At 47.5% G+C, this 23,431-nt stretch overlaps 1 protein-coding gene across 7 annotated transcripts in view; it reads left to right on the forward strand.

Moving 5' to 3' along the window:
• Positions 1–23,431, forward strand: part of ESRRB (estrogen related receptor beta) — a 155,788-nt gene that overhangs the window by 40,764 nt on the left and 91,593 nt on the right. For 3 of the 7 annotated variants that reach the window (XM_032482426.1, XM_032482425.1, XM_014559165.2), the window contains exon 1: positions 18,754–19,055. The exons of 2 other annotated variants lie outside the window; for them this stretch is intronic. Coding sequence is in view for 2 of the 5 variants with exons in the window: in XM_014559165.2 (XP_014414651.2) it covers positions 19,006–19,055 (50 nt within the window). In the remaining 3 variants the exon portion in view is untranslated. Of the gene's footprint in view, positions 1–18,753; positions 19,056–19,587; positions 19,610–22,356; positions 22,461–23,431 lie in introns of those variants that run through there. 2 more of the 7 variants (XM_032482428.1, XM_032482423.1) reach the window with 2 other exon arrangements.

The raw sequence follows: 23,431 nt of genomic DNA on the forward strand, positions 1-23,431 counted from the left end.
GATTAGAGTTCTCATCTACTGTTACGTGGACTTACTTTGGCATTGCGGCCTCAGGATTTCATCATCATCTCTAACGTTATTTGGCACTAAGCCCGTGCCAGGTGGAGTTCTAAGTGCTTTATGTTCATAATTCCTTTTATCCTGAAAAAATTAGACCTGGAGGGACAGTAGCACCTAGGAGGAAACTGAGGCTCAGAGATGTTGGTGATCTGTGGAAGACCACACAGAATGAGGATTTGGATCCTGGCAGTCTGGCTCCAAGCTGATGTCACCAGCACAGGGTCCTACTGTCCCCTTGAGAAACTGTGTTGTTTTGCTGCACCCCTGCCCTTGTATGTGTACGCCTTGACCTCCCCATCTAGAATGCCCGTCCTCACTCCCAGGACGTCCACTTGGCAACCTCTCCTGTGAGTTCTCCCTTGCTCTCTGTGGGCCCCAGACCCTACCCCGGTCCTCTCTCTTCACGCACTCGTCACCTGTGTTATTTGTTTGCCTCTGCTACTGGGCTGGGGAGTCACTGACAGCTGGGGCTATTTGCTGTTTGTCTTTGCTCTGTCGGTGCCAGGCACATAGTGGGTGCTCATTGGATTAGGCCAGACTCAAATAGCAGCAACCGCCTCCCAGGGACTATCTCACTATTGCCTCTAAAGTGAAGAGGAAATGGACAGTAGTCCCACTTTAGAAGTGGAAATGCCAAGGGGTGTTTCCCTCAGGAGTAAGGGGTTCGGCCAACTCCACAGAGTGAACCAAACGGGAGATGTTCTCACACAGTCCCTTGTTCTGTGCTCAGCATCTCAGGCCAGCACTGAGCACAGTGTTTGTGTCTGCGTGGACCACGGCAGGGATTTCTAGGTCAGTCCTGTTTCTCCTGTGCTACTGGATGCTTCTTGAGGAGAAAAATCAGGTCTTCTGTCCTGTCTGCCTCCCCTTTAGTGGCCAGCACAGTGCTAGGCACTAGCAGATGCTCAAGAGAAGGCAAATTGCCTAATTTACAAGAGCCTCAGTTTCCTCCTCTGTAAAATAGGGATAACATATCCACATGTGTGAGACGGCGTACACCCGAGTACCTGGCACAGGGCCCAGAACACAGGAGGCAAGCGTTCAGTGTTAGTTTCCCATCTTCCCTGTCGACACAGGCCAGCTTAGCCCCTGGTGCCCTGCTCTGACTGGGGCGAGTAGCACCTACCACTTTGGGCCCAGGTGACTGGGGTTCAGAGGTTCAGATGCCCTCTCCTTTGCAACCTCGGGGGTCTGGAAGGAAAGGGCAGGGACACCCTGAGCCCCAGACAAGCAGAGGTTCGGCCTTGTTGTCCCCTCAACATCCAGCTGGAACCCTGAGAAGCTGGAGGTAGAAGTTGCAGGTAGAGCTGTCATTGACCTGTTCGGAGCCCCTTCCCACCCCCACCATAAATGGGTTGATGAATGGATGGTGGGAAGGGTTGGGGATGGGGCTGGGAATTCTTGCTGGGTTCCCGAGTGATGGCAAGAAGGGTTTAGCAGCTGCTTCTTACCTTCTCCGCTTCCTGTGTCTTTAAGCCAAAGCATAGGCTCCCACGGTGTGTACAAGGCAAGCTTATTGCATGTGCCTTTCCAAGTGTTTTTTCATTAATTCATGTAATCCTCACAGTAGCCCTATAAGCTGGGTACTATATTTCCCACATGGTACAGATAAGGAAACTGAGAGGATCTAGTTCTGAAAACCTCTCTCTACTGCTGTTATACTGTCTCCAGGATGACAGAACAAGTATTTTTGTTTAAACTCCGCATCCCCATTCCTTCCAGTGCCAGCCCCCCTTTCTGGCCCTCTAATGGGCACTAAGAGCTTCCTGTGGGGGTCCCCAGGGAAGGCTTCTGCTCTCCTTGAAACCCCCCTCCTCCACACATGCATCTCCAGGGGAGGGTTGTCCGGGCTGCTGCCTGGTGGCCCTGACCAGCTGCAGCGCGTCTAATTGAGGGTGGGGGTGCAATTTACTAGCATTCACCACCCCTCCCCAGGGTTACCGAAAGAATTTTTCTGAGTCCACAGGAGGACGGGAGAGAAGAATCTATCCAGAATTGTAAGATGCTGGGAGGATCCCAGAAATGTGCAGAATTGTCACTCCAAGTGAGACGGGATTTGTATTTTTAAAACAGTACAGATACTAAAGAGCCCTAATAAAACATTCAGGACCTTTGACTCAGTTATTTCACTTCCGAGCACTGAGTCTAAGGAAACCATTCCAGAGGAAAAGAATGAGGCATGAGGCCCAGAGAGTTCACTGCAGAAGTGAAAAATTAGGAACATAAATATGGGAGAATGGTGGAATAATTGAAGACTCCAACATGATGGCATAATGTGGATCCTTTTAAATGATGCTTGTGAGGAGTGTGTAATAGCTGGGAACACGTGTACATTGTAACTACACAAAATATAAAACTACATACAGTATATGTGCAGAAGGGGATGAGCAAAGTTGTAATAATTTCAGTGTAAGTGATGGGATTAGGGTGGTAATTTTCTTTAAAATATTGTGCCTAGGCAGGAGGCTATGGTTCAGTGGTAGAGTGCATGCTTAGCCTGGGTCCAATTCCCAGTACTTCCATCAAATAATTAAACCTAATTACTCCCCCCTCCAAAGAAAAAAGTAAAATAATTTTCCTTGTTTGAAATATTTCTACAATTTAAAAAAAAAAATGAACAAGGCAGGGATGGTGATTGGAAGGCAATGTCTGGGTTGCTAGCAATGTTCAATGTCTTGATCTAGGTGCTGGGTTCATAGATGTGTTCATTTTATGAAAATTCAGTGAACTACACACTGAACATTTCTGTATGTATATTACTTCAATAAAAAGTTTAAAAAGAAAAGAAAAAAATGAGATTTTAAAAATAGGAAGGGTGACCACCTTGTGTTTAATTGAATATACTCTGAACTGTAGCACAGTCAGTAAGGGCTTTCTTTTTCCCCTAAAATGTCCTTTTATTAAAAATTAGTAATAACTCTTTTAAAAAGTCCTTTTCTCTAGGATTGTTTGAAGCTGAAGCCCTGGGCAGCAAGAAGATAGACTTAAGAATTTATAGTTCCTAATATCTGTGAAACCTCAAATTAGTGGTTTCCAAACCAGAACATGCATCTGAATCTTCTGGATGACTTGACTGCTTGTTAAAACATAGATTGTTGGGTCCCACCTAGGTCTGGGGTGGCACCTGAGAATTTGCATTTGTAACCGCTTCCCAGGTGATGCTGATGCTACTGGTCTGTGGAACCCACTTTGATAATCACTGCCCTAAAATAACCCTCTGGAATCCCAAGTGTGGTGGTAGGGGCAGGTCATGAATGATGAGGCATAGTCTTGCTTCTGCATAACCAAAGCTGGTGTTAGGTCTTGTCATAATAATTCTACCACCACAGAAGATTTCAGTGGCTACAGTCATCCAGGATTCTGCTCTGTGCGGAAGAAGTTGATTTTGACTGGCCCTACTGACGTCTTCTAAAAATCCCAGCCGAAGCTAGTATTGGTTTTGCGAGGTATGAAAGGGACACAGAGGCAAAATCATTCAAGAACAGGGAATGGACAAATCAGAACTCTTGGCATAGTATCTTTAAACTCAAGTGAGTGCCATTTTGGGAGTGAATAAAAAATAATACACATTTATTGAGCAATTACCCTACGCCAGGCACTATGCCGAGAGCTATGCATGCCTTGTCTGAGTTCATCCCTCTGAGGTCAGTACGATCACTATCCCCATGACACGCCCAAAGAGGCTTCTACATGGATGTGTGGAGAGAAGCCCAGGTGCCGAGGCTGTGGCCCTGCATGGGCAGAGCCAGTGGGCACCCAGTCACTCCCTCTGGGAACTGCCTGCAGTTGTGGCTGGGGAGGAGGGATGTCAGGGCGGAGTGAACGGGCAGATCAGAGAAAGGATGGGTTTCCTAGGAAGGGTTGGTGGAGGAGGCAGGCTTGGGGGAAGGCAGGTTTGAGAAGGGAGGAAGAGGACGCACTGTGCGGAGAAAGATCCAGGAGGCCAGGTACCATGGGCTGGATTCATTGGGACTTAGAGATGAAAGCTCACAGAAGCACAGAAAGCTCACAGGATCTGCAGATCCTGTCCTCAGGTGTGGCTTCATTCAGGGCCTTCAGGACCCTACCTCTCCTTATTTTCTGACTTTTCTTCAAAGGACATAATAGAAGGGGAAAAAAGGAGTAGTTAAGATCAGGTGGCCAGGGGTCTAGTTTTTAGTGGCCTGAATGCGGCTGCAGTTGCAGGGTTGGGTGGTGGGGCAGGGAGCCCTGCTCTTTCTCCCTTCTCTGGCTGAGTGCGGCAGGCTGACAGTGCCCTGCTCGCAGCATCCCTGTCCCACTGTCGTGTTTCTCCACTTGGGGTGCAGCCTGGTGTGGGAGGGTGGCAATTTTGCCCCGTGCAGCCCCTCCAGGTGGTTACGTGCCTTTGTAGGGCTCCTGTTGGTACTGGTGGATTTCCTCCTGTAGGCACATGCTTTTCCCTCCCTCCCCATGGATCCAAGACACCTGGGTCTCTGCAGCAGACCCTGAGCTGCTCATTTGCAGACAGGGGAATGAAAGTAGAGAGAAGGAGAGCGGGGCCAAGCCAGCTTTGCCTGCAGGAGGCTGGAAGCCTGAAGATCAGGGGCGAGACAGAGCCGTGGGCAGGTGTGCAGACCTTTATCATGGAGCAGTCCTGCCTCTAGTAGAATTGGCCCAGAGATTGTCCTGGGCACTGACCAATCAGATTCACAACACTTCCTTCTTTCCTGTGGGCAGAGGTGGCTTGTGGGGAGGGGGGCTGACGGTTTCCCTTTCTCTTTGGCTTACATCATTATATTAGTCGGGGCGCCTCACCAAGCCTACTGCTTTGCAGACTGCATTATTATGAAACTCAGTTGCATTAGCTGTCATTGTGTACACTAAGGCTTAACAGATGATAAAGATTTGATATTGCTCTGTCCCCATGATCTCAGATCTGTTAGCACCTGCCTACCTTTCTGGGTTGTTCCATCCTGAACTCTAAGGACATGCTATTAATCTTTAGTATCTGTTCATTCCATAACACTCCCCGCCCCCCAAGGAAGGGACCCAGAAGTGTCGCACAGAAAGTGGACTAACTTTAGTTATTTCCCCCTTGTCTGATGGAAGGTACTGATCATAAGCTAAGGTTTGAGACAATATCCAGGAAGGGCTTTGAGATGGAAAGCCTCTCTCTCACACACACATCCTCCATCTTGCTTGGAAGGGCTGCTACCCTGCTCTCCTACAGACGGTGGATAGGAGCTCTCTTACATTGTTGGTCATGGAATCACAAAAGGACATATTTGAGAAGCTGTTCCTGTGTTTTCATTACACTGAGAACGTCCTACATTGGAGATGGTCCCAACATATCCCAGATGACTGGGCTACCCAGGGTCCAGACACATGGGGTCAGGGGCTCCCAAACCTCTCTGCCTAGGCTGTTGTCTGATGCCATTCAAGGTGGCCACATTGAGAGGTGCCTTGAGATGGGAGGATGGTGTGTGAGGGGAACCTCAAATTAGTCAGCTCCTTCTCTGCTGCAGTGAGGTGAGGAGAATCCAGCTGTGGGAGATTAAATAAGCCTTGTTTCTTCATTACCTCCAAAAGGTTCTTTGGAGAAGAAATGACCAGTATTTGGATTTTTACATATTGATGACTCTTCCTCTAAGAATAAGAGATGAGAGTAATACACACACTTCTGAGGGATGCTTGGGCATCGCCTGGTGTTATTAACAGAAGTCTAGGGGAAAGGAAGAATTCCAAGGATGGAGTAAGCTTCAGAGGCTACAGGAATGGTGGTTCCTTTTACCCCTGTGGAAAGACTCAGATCCCAGTGCAGTGTTAGGTCAACATGAAATCTCATGTTTGAATCACAATGAAGATTTAAGGCAGACCTAAGGGCATCTTTAATGGGTAGTCCTAACCGTGTGTCCTTGACCCTGATATTGCATGGGAGTCTGCAGCTCACCGTGATAGGCCAGACATTCAACACTTGGGTTATGTGGTTGGGAAGCTCATGGTAAAGTGGGCGGAGGGTGGACAGGCTGTCAGGAGCTGTGCTGCCATCACAGCTGGGAAGATGCTCCTCCAGATCCTCCCATCTCCAGACCCCCGAGGACCTGGAGCAGCAACAGAGCAGAGAGGGAAACCTGGGAACAGGACTCATAGGGGCTGTCCTGGCTAAACTTAGCCTCTGTCGTCCTCTTCTCCGGAGGGCTGAGTTTAATGTGGACAATGGATGTGTCACTGGGGAGAAGATCTCTGTGAGAGGTGGGCTTCCCCTGGAGCCACAGAGTTGAGGTCAGGACCTCCATCCAGAAAAGGACAGGGTGCAGCCAGTGTCTGTGGATCACCAACTCTATGCCAGCCACTGCACAAAGAGCTTTACACGCACAACCATGCAACAAACCATTTTAAAGACTGAAGAAACACCGACAAGGAGGTTACATGTTGTCCCAGGATCATAGAGCTAATGAAAGGCAGGGTGAGGGTTTGAGCTCAGGTCTACCGGACTCCAAAGACAGTGCTCTTCTTCCGCCTGCCGGTGCTTCTTAACTGCTTCCGCCAGACACAGACGGAAGGAGACATTTACCTGGAGACTGTCTACCCCCAGCACCGGTGTTTCTTGTACTTCACAAAGCATTAGCTGTGTCTTGATTCACCCCTTCTGTCCCCACTCAAAAAGAGGCACATCCAATGCAAGTGACTGAAAGTGACATTATTAAGGACTATTTAGTAGTACTAATACTAAATGATAAAGAATATTGTGCTTACAAATTTTGGCATGTTACCCATATTAACATTCCTAGTAACTGACTCCATACCATATCCAATCTGAAAGCCACCTGTACATTCGGATGCTGTTTGAGAACCGCCAAGCTGTACTATCCACGATGACGAGTTTGGTCCTCACTCACGTATGCTGCAAGGCCAGCCATCTAAATGAGGTTGGTCTCATTCTGAGTGGCAAAGGGCATTGAAGCAAAGGTGTTCAGGCAGGTTTTTACCTTTTAACCAAGGCATCCTCTCACACGGCCCCAGGGCCTGCAAAGGGGATGCTGTTCTATGCATGGGTCTGATTTGTGGGGGTGATGCTTCTTATTTAATTCATGTATTTATTAACTGATTAATTAATTCAATACTGCTTAGAGAACATTGATTTTAGAAACACTCTTGATTTTCAAAGCATCTTCCAATGGGGGCTAGAGGTTCCATTCAGGTGGTTCATGGACTTCCTGGAGGTGAAGGACGAGAGTAGGATCCACTTACCAAACAGAACAGCTACTTTTTTTTTTTTTTTTTTTTTTTGCTGTTTTATATAACAGAGCTCTATATACAGTTATATCTGGAGAAAGACACGTTTGGGATCTTTTTTAAAGTTTGAAAACCACTGCTTAAAATGATTCCTTTGTGATCTCACAGGCAAAATCATTCCTACTTGTGGGCGAGCCTCTCTCCTGTGAACCAGCATATCTGCTGTCATTGAAGAGTTGTTAAGGAGCTAAATCCCTGTAAAGACCCATCCTCTACCCTATCCTTTGATAATGGGGCAAGAACTGAGTCTCCCTGGTGGAATGGCTAGATTAGCTAGGATCCAGGGAACAAAAGGAAATGTGCATTGGATAATGTTGGACGAAATAGGAAAATAAAATCACCTATTCAGTCTCATGGTGGTCTTTCAGATGGAAGAGGAAGGAATATGGGGGTAGCAAGCCCTCCTTGTCTTATTAGGGGATTTATTCTACCTCTAAAGGGGGCCTTCTAATTTCTTGGGTGTTTGCAGAAACCATTCATGTGCATTCAAGTGGTTTCAGAATTGCTGCCCATTTGAACCTGCTCCAACCAAGCAAATTGGCCCTAATGGAGAAATTCTGCTTGGCAGTAGATGGTCTTCCTTTTCAGCACCTCCGTCTTCTTCCGGCTGCCCTTCACCTTCTCAAGTCATAGGAAGTTAAAATTCACCCCTTTGGCATCATTCCATAAAATCTGTTGGTTTCTTCCCTAATGTTATATTTCTTGTCTAATTTTCTCCCTTCAGTTCTGAGAGTACACCTTCCCCTGATTTGAAAGAACTTCTCTATGAAAAATGAATGTGTCTTGCTAAATAGATGTACAGTGGAGATAGGTCTGACCGATCCAGAGGCTATGTTCCTGAAGTACTTTTATGAATTGATTGATTGGACCTAAGCACACATCTTCCCATCTACCCACTGGGCTTGGGTTCCCAGGCTAGCCCACAAAACTCTCTTCCTTAGTTGTAGGATACAGAGTTGGTATGAACTCTTTCCAGGTAACATGGTGGAATGGATGTAGAGCAAGGTTTGGGGGTGAGCCAAAACTGGGTTCAAATCTCAGATTGTCTACTAGCCTCAAGTCACGTAGCCTTAAAGCTTCACTCTCCTCCTCAATAGATAAAATGAGAGTGATGATCCCGACCTCAGATGTAAAGTGGGCTTGATCACCCTGGGTTAGTACTGACTGGCAGAACAGTGCTGAGTGCTCAGCACAGAATGCGTGCTCAGTAAGTGGTACTTCCCCATCTCCCCTCTCCACCCCATCACTGAGTCTGAAGAGTCCTACTAGAATTGACATTCTTCAATGAACAGTGAATAAAAGGGAGAAAATGAAAATGGTACAATATTAGTGATGGACCAAAACAGGGAATTGATCATAGCATGAATAAGAAATAGAGTTTCTGTCTCTATTGCTGGTGATAGAGAACAGGCAGAATTACTCAAGTGGAGGGAGATGATGCAGATGGAGATGAACATGCTGGGGGGCTGCCGGACACTTTCTGGGCTCCGGGATGGTTACTGCTGATCTGCTTGGAGTTGAGTTCCCTTAAAATATCCTAGGGAAATATCAGCAGTCGCCTTTCTCTTTCTCGGGACCGTCAATCCAGCTGGGTACAGGAAGAGACAAAGAACAACTGGGCAAGGGGCACGGAGGGCAGACCTTGAATTTTTTTTTCACAGCTTGTTTGTCTGTTTGTTTGCTTGGGAGGAGGTAATTAGGGTTATTTATTTATTTATTTATTTATTTATTTATTTATTTTAACATTTTTTATTGATTTATAATCATTTTACAATGTTGTGTCAAATTCCAGTGTAGAGCACAATTTTTCAGTTATACATGAACATATATATATTCATTGTCACATTTTTTTCTCTGTGAGCTACCATAAGATCTTGTATATATTTCCCTGTGCTATACAGTATAATCTTGTTTCTCTATTCTACGATTTTGAAATCCCAGTCTATCCCTTCCCACCCTCCGCCCCCTTAGCAACCACAAGTTTGTATTCTGTCTATGAGTCTATTTCTGTTTTGTATTTATGCTTTGTTTGTTTGTTTGTTTTTAGATTCCACATATGAGCGATTTCATATGGTATTTCTCTTTCTCTTTCTGGCTTACTTCACTTAGAATGACATTCTCCAGGAGCATCCATGTTGCTGCAAATGGCGTCATGTTGTCGATTTTTATGGCTGAGTAGTATTCCATTGTATAAATATGCCACATCTTCTTTATCCAGTCATCTGTTGATGGACATTTAGGCTGTTTCCATGTCTTGGCTATTGTAAATAGTGCTGCTATGAACATTGGGGTGCAGGTGTCATTTTAACGTGAGGTTCCTTCTGGATATATGCCCAGGAGTGGGATTCCTGGGTCATACAGTAAGTCTATTCCTAGTCTTCTGAGGAATCTCCATACTGTTTTCCACAGTGGCTGCACCAAACTGCATTCCCACAAGCAGTGTAGGAGGGTTCCCCTTTCTCCACAGCCTCTCTAGTATTTGTCATGTGTGGATTTTTGAATGATGTTGGCCATTCTGACTGGTGTGATGTGATACCTCATTGTAGTTTTGATTTGCATTTCTCTGATAATTAGTGATACTGAGCATTTTTTATTTTTTAATGGAGGTACTGGGGATTGAACCCAGGACCTCGTGCATGCTAAGCTCGCTCTCTACCACTGAGCTATACCCTCCACCCTCAGACCTTGAATTTCTGATGCCTGGATCCACCCTCCTCTACAACGAATTTGTGCTGAGTAATAATCATGTAGTCATTAATAATAATAATTATTGGGGGAATCATTTTATAAATACACACACACACACACACACACACACACACACACACACACACATATACACACACTCTTTTCCAAGATATTTGATATAGTTTCCTATGCTCTACAGTAGGACCTTGCTGTTTATCTATTTTATATACAGTAGTGTATATCTGCTAATCCCAAACTCCTAATTTATCCCTCCCCTCCTTTCCCTTTGGTAACCATAAGTTTGTTTTCTATGTCTTTGAGTCTGTTTTTGTTTTATAAGTAAGTTCATTTGTGTCATTGTTTTTAGAGTCACATATAAGTGATATCATATGATACTTGTCTTTCTCTGTCTGACTTACTTCACTTAGTTTGATGATCTCCAGGTCCATCCTGAAGGTTACAAGTGTGGTTAAAACTCAACAGCAACTACAACAGCTGTTTAGAACTTAGACCAACGAGAGGTTTTCTGGGGGAAGAATTCTCTGACATTGTTGTGACTTGCTGACACAAGGTGATAACCAGCAGTAGCCCGGCATAAAGTCAGTTTTATTATTGTTTTTACATCTCGACAGAAGATGACCCTCTTCTTGCTTGCATCCATCGGTGGCCTGTCACCACCACCCTGCCACTGGTACAGCACCAGGTGTGCCAGACACTGTTGGTCACTCACCCAACAGCCATTCCCATTTCCCCCTCTCACAGAAGTGGACCTGTTTGTCACTGAACGTTAACGTACTCAGGAACAGTAAGCCTCTCCCCTAGCTTCAGAGAGTAAACATATTTTAATCCAATCATAGCAATCCATTTCTCCTTTGACAGTGATGGGTCTGGGGTGAGTATGATTCAGGATTTTGGCCAAGAAGATGTGAGGATAAGTCTGCGGGAATGAGGATGGGGAACTCCTGGGAGTCTGTCCCCCAGACTCAAATCTAAACAAGCAAATATTGAAAAACAGACTAGAGACATACAGAGTGACATTTCTCCCAACATAAACACACACATGCATATACTCACTTCCTGGGTTTGGACACACTGGGTGAGGAAGTGGCGTCTAGGCCACAAGAAGCATCCTTCACCCCTTGAGAGAACAAGGTGAACGTGGCAGCCACTATGCTAAGGACGAGCCACCAAAAAGATGAAACCACCTGCCCCCAGAGTCTTTGCTGTGAGAGACCATAGACTCCTACCCTCGAAGCCACTAGACTCTCCTGGTCCTTGAAGCCAAAACCAGCATAGAATTATTGTTTGATGGGTGTGCATGTGGGGACAGACAGTCACCCAAGGAAGTGGTCAGCTCAGTACAGAGAAAAGCAGGGAGAAGGGCGAGTACAGACGCCTCCCAGACGTGGGGGAGAAGGGAGGAAGGGGGTCGGTCCTGATGGCTGGCTTCAGATGACACCATTGACCTGAATGTCTTGGCAACTGAACCAGAACCGGGGTGTCTGAGTGGATGGATGGGTGGGTGGGGCGGGGTCCACGTGGGCCTTTGTAAGCCAGTGAGGCTGTAACTCGGGCAGTGACCACCCGTAGTAATCCATCAATCATTACACTCATTATGACCCCTCTCCCCAAGCAAGGAAGGCGTGGCAAATAACAAAACTGTTTGACTTGAGAGGAAGTCAGTGGCCCTGAGCCACTTGCCGATTCATTCTTTATCTAGCCCTGGTCCCCTAGAAAATAGCCTGAGGCGAGTTTTAAAATGCTGACACTTCATTTGAGAAGTGTAAGGCCAGGAATTGAGGGTGATGAAAAGAGGAGGTGAGGGGAGGACAGATGCCAAGCAATGTGACATGATGTGAACTGTGCTGGCTGTCATGTCCTTTCTGGCCTCAAAGAGACCTAGTAGGTCGCTCGGCAGGCATTTCTTTCCTGGAAGGTTTATAAAAAGAAATCCCACCGTGAAACAGTACACAGCGGGCAGGAAAAAGAAGAGGAAATTGGGGAGTGACCCTCCTGAATCTCTGGGGTGCATCACCTGGCCCCTTGGGAAACCAGATCTTAGGCACCAGAAGTGGACCAGGTATTGGTCCTTCAGTGCGCAGGGACAATCCGTCCCACCTCATCCCACATTTGTCCCTTTCCTTGTGGAACTCAGACCCCCTTGGGAGGCCTTCGGCATCTTCCCCTTCACTCTTCTAGTCTGCTGTCGAAGCGAGTCTCTCAGGGCTGAGCATAAAACTCCATCTGTGCCTTTAGTAAGGGAGAGTAAAGAGGAATTATTGCTGCTCCTTGCTCGGCTGGGTTTTGTAGAATTACCCCAAAGCAGTGTTTATCATGCCATTGAGCTGGAGGCCCATGCTTAATGTGCTATCTGTCCTGACCCCAGATGTCTCTCTGCCTCGCTGCCCTTCCATGCGCTCTCCTACAGTCAGGCTCATTCGAGGGTCATTGCTGACAAGTGTATTACCAGTGTTTATCCATATTAAATCTAGTATCGTTGACTGCCTTTAACCCATTTCTCTAAACCCTCTTTGGTCCTCCTGCAGTTTCCCTTCCTGCCTTGCCTTGTCCTTCTTGGAAAGGCAAACCCTTCTAAGTTAAGAGTTCTACTAAATTTTGTTCCTAATTGTTTATGAAGAATCAAGCTGTTAGAGATGCCCTACTACTAAGCAAGCCTTCATCTGGAATTGGTACCAACCCATTCATACCTGCATGGTTCAGAGCAGTGGAGACTTCACCGATGGAGCTGGCTTCATTACAGTTTACATCTGGGAAGGGAGCAGTTGGCCAGCCCTTTTCTCATGTAAAAACACAGTCAAAAGCTATCCTCTTAATCATGTTTTACACAGCTATAGCACTTTATAGTTTATAAGATACTTATGTTTGATGCTCCCTAAAACCTAAAAGCATGTGCCATTTTTCCCTCTCCATAAAACATTTTCTCAGAGCAAAAATAAAATGCATCTGATTCTGAAAAATAATGAAATAAGAAGTTCCACCTTAACTGAGCCATTAGGAAATGCAAACACATTTGAATGTTCTCAGTGTTGAGTTTGGTGTCATTAATGCTGAAGAGACAGGCTTGGCCAACATGTTGCTTTGTTCCCACTTAATAACAACACTTTACATGTGTGTGGTAGTTTAGAATCAATTTTCCAAAAGTTTCATGTATTTAATAGCTTCTTTAAGATAATTATCCCTGTGAATAGAAATGTGCCGGGAGGCATAATTTGTGAGTCTGCAAAGCAAATTGTTCATTCTTTCTGTGGCCAGTGTTGACTGTCAGATTTTTGCAGTTTACACAATCATCCAAGAAAAAGTAGTTTTCCTTTTACCAACGATGAGACACTGGAAACAAACTGTTTGGACTGGTATTTGAAACCAACTATGTTTTATGCTTAAATTGATGCAAAAGTCACAAGAAACTGGATGAGAAATTAATATGGACATAAATGAAAATAAGGTCAAATTTCTTCGTGATAAGTTATGAAAAAAACCCACAATCCACTGTAATGGAAAATATTTAATTAGACAGATCATTCATCCAGTCAATAGCTAGTTGTTTAGTGCCTCTCAGGTACCAGGTACTATCAAGGCGTGTTCTTTCCCCCACTACGACCTTCCTCCCGTTTCTCTTCCTCTGCCTCTCTCTTCTCTTTATACTCCTCCTCCTCCTTTTTCTTGCCCCCAAAATTTGGCAGGTGACAGACTTTTACAGTCTGGATGTGCTTTGTCCTCCTGGTGATTAAGAGGGAAAAGATCTTTGTTTCTATGGAGAGACATGTCCACCTTCCTGCCCCCCAGCCTGCCTGCTCACTGCAGTCGCCATCTTGCACCGGGGCAAGGAATCTTTTTGGTAAACAGAGAACTGTAATATGCTAGTATTCAGCTATTTTGGTGAGAATGGGATCTGGAGGCTCAGGAAAAAAAAAAGGAATAACGGAGCTTTGGAATATCTGGAAATTGTTCCAGGACCCCTGCTAGGGATTTCAGATAATGAAATGGATGACACTGGTGGTGGGAGGGAACCCAAGCATTTATCCACTCAAGACATCGTCCCTTTCATATTTTATCTTTGGTGTCATGGCAGCAATGCTAATAGGACATGAGCCTTCTTGCCCCAATAATGGCCCATTACAGCTTCAGGAAAAGCCATCATGTTTCCGTGGCATTTATCTGTCAGCAGGAGACTATTATGGGAGCACAAACTCACATTGTATTAGCGTTATCAGTTAATTATGATCCGTGGGACATGTGCCAGCCAGTAGGCTGCCAGTCTGCTGAGCAGCATGCAGGATATAACCCCACATCCCCAAATTCAAGCATTGAGAAGAGGGCGGGCCCACAGGGATGTGTGGTCAGGGACATTTTCCCTGGCCAGGAGTCCATGGATCCTTGGCTTGATCAGCACTGTCCCGAGATGCCCAGGTTAGGCTGACTGTCCAGGCTGGGCCCGCCCTGGTCGTTGGGGACTGTCAATGGATGTGTTTCTGCAATTCAGCAACCCCAGTGCTTACCCTGGGGTGGAACAGAAACAAACTTGGATTGTGATTCAGGCAGTTCCCTGAAGGCATCCTCTCCTTCCTGGGCTGGCGGTAAGAAATGACTACATACCTTGTGTTTAGTCATCATTCTCACCTGGAAACTTGGTTTGGGAAATGTGGGTAAGGACAAGGGACAAGGATGGTGCAACCAGTCAGTGTCCTGCATTCACGGCATGTAGGGGGCATGTACCAGAATCACCAAAAATTCCTGTTAGGTCTTATCTGTTAGTGATAAAGCCATCAAGTCATCCTGCTAAGCTGCCTGGGTTGAAAGCTGGGGAAGGCCTTCTTGTTGTTGGGCTGAGAGTGGCATATCCAGGGAGGGGATTCAAGAGCCTAAGAGACACTGCTTGCTGCTGCCTTGTGTGTGCAGAAGTGACTGCAGTCGGGGGGTGGGGCACCTCAAGACAAGGGACATCCTAATCAAGGGACCAGGGCAAGGGTGGAGATCTTCACCATACTTGTGGCAAAGGGTGCTGTGCTGGGGTCAGCTTCCTAGATCATGGCAAGACAGCTCGAGTGACCCTCGAGATCCAGGTGCAAGCATGCGGACAGACCATTCTAAGGACTTAGCCAGACTGGGATGGGCAATTGTGGGTGGATAGTGTGGACCTGGGTTTGGCTGTTGATGACACACTTGGTGCTGTATGTACCCAGAGAAGCATAGGTTTGGAGAACAGAACAGGCCGAGATGTGTCTGGGTATGTTTTCCTACTTATCTGCCACCTGGAACCCCAGCCTGAGCAAACGATTTGGGAAAGGGTATGGACACAGAAGCCTGGGTCCCCACCATCTCCCAGGTGATGTGAGTATGGAATGTGTTGCCAAGGGCACGGCTCTGATTTGGCTTCATATTCCTTAGGGAAGAGCTTGAACTTGGGGAAGGAGGGAGGAGAGAAAGTGAAGAGCCTTGTGTACACAGCGTTAGGAGTTGAATAAGTAGAAATCCATGCTTTGCCAGTTATTCAGTGTGTGACCTTGGGTAGGTCGCTTCACCACACAGGGACATTTGCAAATTTATTTATAAGGTCTGATGATGGTTCTAAATGATGCCCTGAGTTGTAAGGTCCTGTAAATGTAATAAATATCTATTTAAAGGAGTTTGTCACAAAAATAAAGTAAGCTCCTGCCCTCTTCTACCCTCCACAATTACTGTGTCTAATACCTTTGTTCCAGTCCCTTCTAGCTGACTTGCCCAACTGGGAGTGCCAGTATCGGGACACAGGAGAGGGTAGGGGTGGCTTAGAGGCTTTTGCTGGGATGGATTACAAATAGCACCTGCTGTAGGTGAGCAGTGGGAGTATGAAATGATGATTGTTTGAATGAATTTCAAGCTTGAGGGGGCCCAAGAGCCCTGCCCACCCTACTCTATCTCCAGCACCACCTCTGTTTTCTGGAGAAGAGATAACTTTGGCCAGACTAGGGGGAGTTGTCAAGACCAGATCCCAGGGTCCTCTGCATCCTCCCACACTGCTGCCTCTCCAGCTGGAGCATAGATCTGACTCTGGCTCTGGGACAGAATCTCACCTCTCGTGAGCTGGTTAAGGACACAGAGGGAGAAGAGCTGGTCCCACAGACAGTGTATGACCTGGCCACGTTTGCCTGGAAAACCACAGGAGAAGCCTGGACCTTCCAGGCTAGATCAGGTACCCAGGGTGGCCCTATCAGTGGGCCCTCTTCTCCCCTGCAGTGGAGTCTGTAGGCTCAGACTTGCCAGGGAGGGAAGGAGGAAGAATTCTGCCCCAGGGTTGTGTGCAAGGAGGCTGGACAGAGACTGCGGAAGAGGACTGTCAGAAGAGGACCAGATCTCAGAGACCTGGTTCCCGTCCTGGAGGACAATCGGCTAGTGCGTGGGGTGAAGCCCTCAGTTACCTTCATCCCTGTGCCTAGGATGCAGACGGTAATTGTATGGGCATTAGCCTAGCTTTTGTACCAACACAGTCTTCTGATTTTCCCTCATTTGCCCCCAGTGGCTTTGCATCCACTGCTCCAGGCTCTGAAGTTGTCTTTCTTTTCATGCTCTTCTGTGTGCTCTGTCTCCAGTTTAAAAAGGTACACCCACCCAAAGCAAGGAGCCAACAGATCTGATACAATCTGTCAAAGCCTAACCCCTTCTGGGGCAGCTGGCCTGTCCCTTGGCAGGCTCTGGCCCCCTACCCAAACTGCTGTGGTCTAACATTTCATTCAACAAAGTCTTTATCACGCAACTATATGTAGCAGGCACTGGGGATTCTCCAGTGAACAAAAACAGACAAGGTCCCTGCTCTTATGGAGCTTAGAATCTAGTGCAGGAGTGGGTGGGTATTATTCATACCAATATATGTATAATCACAAACTAATTAAAGTTACCTAAGGCAAGGCAAATAGCAGAAGGTTCTGGTGTGATCTGGAAGGGGAGCATTCTAGGTGGCAGGTGCAAAGAATGAAGGGAGCAATGAAGGGAGCATGGCATGGGCTGAGGAGGGGTGCAGAGGGACACACAGGAGCCTGCCATATGGGACCTGCCTTGTAGGCCACGGGAAAGGACTGGGGCCTCTTTCCTCATTGCAACAAATTGCAAAGGGGACTTCAGAGGTGCATTTTACAAAGCGCTCCCTGGCTGCTGTGCTCTGGGAGAATAGATTTCCGGGGGCCAGAAAGGATGCAAAAAAACCAGTCACTGAGGTCTTGGCAAGAGGTAGTGGTGGTGTCTCTGCACCCCTCTTTCTGTCTCCAATGTAACCAAGGACCTATGTGATTAAAAAAAAAATCCTGGGCTGCTGGGGCTTCTGCTGACAGAGCCAACATCTTCATCCATTTCTCTGTGAGGTGTCTGCCAGCGCCCCATGCCCAGAGAATCCCACACGTTCCTCCACTTAGGCACATATGAAAAACCTCAGTCCTGTTTCCCAGCCTGCATGAGCTTACATTTATCCAAGTCAAGTATCATCTGCCATCCTGCTGCCCATTCCCCAGCACCTCCAAAGCAGCCGAGTGCCGGCTGGCCTGCCGGCCTCTCCTGGGGTTTCTTACGACCCTCCCTGCTTTTATTCCTGAAAGTGTTTGAATGCTGCCTGCAGTTACACTCCATTCAGATATTATTTTGATGATAAAATGATGTCCTCCACCCACTGCTTATTGTTTTTTGTAGAATATAGGAGAATAAGGTGGTGGTCTCTTCTGAGGGCTTTTTTTCCCCCTTTAAATAATTCTATACCTATCCCCTGCACATACTCATTTGAACCATCAAATTGATCATTATCCCTGTGGCTGGCACATCTCAAAAGATGACAAGGCCCAGAAGAAGGATTGGGGCTAGACTTATAGCTGGTTTTTCATACAGTGGCAGCCCATAGTATTCGAGTTCATGGAGGGAGCAGCAGACAGGGGTGCAGGTGTGTGTTCATAGCTGGAAATTCAGGTATGGCTACTGAAGTGTCTACTTGTGCCTTAAAGTGGATGTGGCAGGTAAGTTGGTTATTTTAACCCCAACTGTATTTTCCTAGGCAGACAGAAATTAATTTGCTGGTAGCTGTGTCCTGCGTACGTTTCTGACAGTTGCCAATGAAGAGAGCATCATTTTATACACCTAGAGAGCATTTTAGAGGTGCATGCCCTGCGTCTAGCCAAATGAAAGCAGTTCAGAACCGACTGGCCCAGGCGATGAGAGCTGGGAAGTGAATCTGTTTCTGTCCTGTTCTCTCTTGCTGGGCACCTCACCTGATGGCCTGACCTTTTGCACTTTCGTGCAGCAAACTCCAGGTTTGAGGCTGTGAATTTCTAAGGTGCTGGCCTCTTCTCCTTGATAAAAGGGAGGAGAAATGTCACTCATTTTTAATTTGTAAAATAGACCCATTCTAAAAGGCTGAGAGGTGAGTTTGCTAGGCCTGCCAGTTAAAAGATAGGATAGGGGTGAGAGGACATGTAAGCGGCATATCTTTCAGCACCCTAGTCCCACCAGCCAGTGGACAATTTTTTTTTCTTTAATGGCGAGAGGACAGGCCTTGCGGCTCTACAGCACAGTCCTCCTACTCCTCAGGAGGTGGGGACCTCGCGCGAGCGTCTGATTCCATTGAAGTCTCTCTGGCTCACCCCCCTCCCCCCACCCCAGCTCGATTCTGTCACTTTAAGTCCAGCCCCTGAGAGATAGCCAATAGGAGCCAAACCATACATCAGTCTCCCAGCCTTAAAGCTACAGTAGGGTTAGTGGGCTCCAAGTCTCTGGTGCCCGAGTCTCCTCCACGGCTTCCCATCCCTTCTGCCCGCTCGGAGTGTGTGCATGAGTGGGAGCGCTGGGCTGTGCGCGCACGGCTCTCGGCCTCCCTCGCGCCCCGCCACGGCGCCTCCTCCCACTCTGCCTTCTCCCGCTCACTGTGCCCCTGCCCGGACTCGCACCTCGCCGGTGCCCTTCACTCGCTCTTCCGCGTGATTTCCCCGCCGCCTTTCTCTACCAACTGGGAATGCTAAAACGGGACTGATGGACGTGTCAGAACTCTGCATCCCGGACCCCCTCGGCTACCACAACCAGTAGGTGCTCTGCTTCTCCGTCTGTGTCTGTCCTTCTGCCTGTCCGGCTGCCTCTGTCCTGGGTGTCGCAGTTCTTCTTCTAGGCTTTCTTGAAGTGACAGGGACCCCAGGGGCACTTGGGGGACGTCGGAAGGAGAAAGCCGCACACTTCCTGGGTTTCCTTCTAGGGGGTAAACCCGACTTTAACTTTTCCCGCACCCCCTTTTACAAACCCTCACTTTTAGGTAAGAGCAGCGCTTTTTCATTCACTCTTTCTTCCTCTCTGCTCTTCCCAGCAAGGGGAAAAATATTTGAGTTTCTGTGGAATGGGGAGGAGCAAGCCCAGAACAGGTGCAGGAATGTCACAAGGCTGTCCTGTCCCATCTGGGAAAGGCTCCCCGCGGGCCCTTTGACTTTAATACTAATTTCCGTACTGGGGACCAAAAATGATCCCGGCAAGCGGGCGAAATCGAACGTGCCGCGCGGGTATGGAAACTGCGGGCGGCCAGCACTGTCTCACCCGGCAATCCCATTGGGGCGCCCCGAGGGTGCGCACGCAGCGCGGTGGACCCAAGGTACCCTAGGGGTGCGGGCGGAGCGGCCCGGGCAGGCTGCGCCCCGCACGCCCTGCGAGGGGAGCCCGTAATCCGCCAGGAGTGGGGATAGCCGGCCCGACGCTGCAGCGGAGGCAAAGTTGGTCCACGGCTTCAGGGGAGGCTGCTCCCGGCTAAACAGACGGGCGCGACTTCCGTGCCCCGGGGCGGCTGTGAGCTCGCCTCGCGGGAACCTGGGGTCGTCGGAGCGCCGTGCGCGTGGTTGGTGGTGGGGACTGCGGACCAGGACTCCCACGAACCACGGGTCCCGGGCTTGGGCAGCGCGCCAAGCACGTAGACTGGGAAAGCGGAGAACTGATCTCCCGAACGGTAGAGGGGCTGCCCCGCGCGTCCAGCTGGGGTTCTCTGGGGTCCTGCTCCTGCCACCCGCGGTTTCCCTCCCAGGGCCCTCCGCTGTCGTCCCCCCCACCGGCCGGGGTACCTGCCCGGGCCTCCCCTTGGGCGCTTCGCATGCCGCCGCGCTCCGTCCGAACTGGTGTCCCAGCGTGTGGATGTGGGCGCTCGCAGAATGGTCCCTCGGAAAGCTTCAATAATAATAAAATGAAAACTCTAGGTTCTCGTAGACCCGCTTAACTTCTTGCTCGTCTTCCTCCTCTTTTTTTTTTTTTTTTTTTTTTTTTCCTGAAGCAATCTGAACTACTAGAGTCAGTTCTGGCTCCACTATCCTTTCATTTTTGTACTACCCCTTCCCTCAAGAACCACGACATCCCTAAGACAAATACCCTGGATAACGTGGGGTTCCAGGAAGTGTGGCTACACCCCCTTGCTGCGACGACTACCTCCACCCCAGGTGGACCACGCGTGAGAGAGGAGACAACTTCACAGCAGCGTCTCCTGTGGGTGACCAGACTGTCCCAAACTCCACGCTAACCTTTTTTGGTTCTAGTTTTGGGATTTCCCCAGGCAAGAGGGTCCTTTAGGTGCCATTAGAATGTAGAGTGTCAGAAGAAGGTGACTGGGTTGGGAGGTGAGAGAAATCCTTAATTATAACGGATTCAGGTTTCCATAGCTTGAAAAGTGGTTTTTCATTCTCTTTAAAGGTTACACTGATCCCTTGTCTGGCTGGCGGCCGAGAGGGCTGGGTGCTCCCTCCAGAAGAGAATGGGAGCCGCCAGAGAACCCTCTAGGGTGGGTGAGAGTTCGAACAATGTTTGATGCTTGTGGGGTATTTCCTCACATAAAATTACCAAGTACGACAAATATTGGATATTTAAATTATTTAGGCTCCCTCTCTCCAGAGGTGACTTCTTTAGTTGAGCTCGAAATATCTATGTATTTGTCCCTGGCTTAAGTCACAGTCAATAAATACGAAATTTCATATGAGGAAGTACATCCTTTGATTATGTTGACCAAGAAAGCAAGGAGAGATGGGGGATTTAGCAGCTGGATAATTCATTGAGTTGACAGCAACCCTGGCTTGAGTTTGAGGAGAAATATGGGCAAAGAGGGAATGTCAGGGAAGCGGCAAAGGGGAGTGAGGGAGCTGGGGTCCTGGCTGTCTAGGAAGGGTTTAAACTGGAAATCAGTTATAAAGTAAGCCTGACAGTGGTTTGGGTTCCCTCCCTTTCCTGTTTCTTTGCCAAGAACTACCTTCTCACTCCATGGGGCACAGGAAAAGCCAGAAAGGTGCCTGCTCCATCCACCAAGGAACTAAGCATTCCTGTGAGATGCTGTTTCTCAGAGCCCAGGAGCTGATGGGCAGCAGCTCAAGCATTAGTGAGCCGGCCCCATATATAGGTGCATGCCTCCCGGTGAGGGTTTACCTCTGCTGTGGTTACAGCGGTACAAAATTTCCAAGGATGAGCTTGTGGAGGTCAGAGGTTGATGTCGGGGAGGCATCTTTCTGACCTAAACCCTGGTGCTTCACGACAAGTAGCTTCAGACCCACTGGTAGCAAAGTAACAAAGCAGAGGGCTGCATTCTTTGGTTTGTTGGCAGAACCACAGGGTAAATCCATCCATTACGATGCCCATGTTTCTAGGGGAACATACATGAGTGGGTTCGTGTACTCTGTACACACAATTTCTACTTATTTGGCTTAGCTGACATTCTCAGACTTGAAAACACCCAAGGGCGCAGGGACCACAGTCCAGGGAGAAAGAACTCTTCAGCCCTCTTTCTCACCTGCTAATATACAGAGAGCATTTTTTTTTAATGCTTTTGTGTTATTCTCACTTTCCAGGTGAGAAACTAAAACACACACACACACACACACACACACACACACACACACACACAGATATATCCATACCTTCATACCTTTCTCTCCTTCATTTTCATTTTCCTGTAGCCAGTCCTGTAGGTGACTCCATTACCATTTCTAATCAATATTTTATGTACATATATAATCAGCCAGAGTGGGAGTGTGTGTGCTGGCCTGTGTACAAACGCGTCAGGGATGGGATCCACCGGAGACCCTCGGCATAAAACCCAGGGAGCAGGGAGGGCAGGCCGCCTCACCCACCGTCCGATGACCACTTTGCTGTTGTTAAAGAAACAAAGAACAAACTGTCCTGAAGGTAAAATATGTGGGTTCACACGTAGGAAAAATGCCACATGGTAATTCAGAATCAGTGACCCAGAGAAAAACAAAGGGGGAAATTAATTTTTAATGGTACATTTAAAAATAAATCAGAGTGAGGACATTAGTCTTGATTTTCTGAGGGAGGGGCTCTGGGAAATAAACCTTTATGTGCCTGCCACCCTCCTGGAGGTGTGGGCTGCCGTGGAAGAGGATGGGGTGATGGACTCAGGCCTGAGGGCGATCAACTAGCAGGAAACAGTAGGTCAACATGGAGGGCCCCAGTCCCGGGTAAGGCCCTTTCCAGCTCAGTGAGATCTTGACATCAACTGGAAATTTCCTCTCAGAGCTTATTTCCCCAACTCCCTTCATTTTAGAAACAGTTCTCTATTTTACCAATAATTGGGACATATGAAAAGATGTTTCTTAAAAAAATATATATATGTGTGTGTGTGTGTGTGTATATATATATATACATACATATATATATGTATATATATATACATATATATACATACATACATATATATATGTATATATATATATACATATATATACATATATATATATGAAGAAACAAACTGACCCACCAAACAAGAACCTTTTCATTCTATTGATTTGAAGTAATCAATACATATTCCATTTAGTCAGAGAGAGGAGGGACAGAGGGGACTTTCGGGGAAAGCTCTTTGAGGGAAGTGGCTGGGATAGAGATTTCATGTCACAACCCTGCCTTCTCAGAGAGTGCCCTCAGCCCTAGCCCAGGGGGCCCTTGTGACTTTGTCCTGCATGCTTGATTTGTGTTCCTGATAATGGGACATTTTGCCAAAAATTTTTTTTAAGATAATCTAAACTCATTGAAAAAGTTTGTCTCCTTCCTCAGTCCTCTGCAAAATGCCTTGTTTCTTTTGAGCACTTGGACCTGGGAAGCTCTGTACAAGTCTGGCAGCCCAAAGGAAAGGGGGTGGTGGTGAGAGAAACATTGCAATCGAGCGTGTGTGCTTGGGAGTGGGTGATGGAGCTGGCTGTGTTAACAAGCAGGATTCAAAAGGCAAGTGAATTTAGTTCAGAAGACAGACCAACAGACAAGAGCTGGGATGCTTTTGCTGAGGTTCTGCAGTGCCGGTCTCTAGAACTAGTCTTCACAGTTGCTTTAAGTGGCTTCCTCAATATGATTAAAATTATGTGTGGTTCTAATTTAAGGGGGAAGGAATAGCAGATATTTAGACCATAATCCACTCCTTCAAAGTCAAGTCCACCCC

Source organism: Camelus ferus, chromosome 6, assembly GCF_009834535.1.
Source record: "Camelus ferus isolate YT-003-E chromosome 6, BCGSAC_Cfer_1.0, whole genome shotgun sequence".
NCBI classification, from domain to species: domain Eukaryota; kingdom Metazoa; phylum Chordata; class Mammalia; order Artiodactyla; family Camelidae; genus Camelus; species Camelus ferus.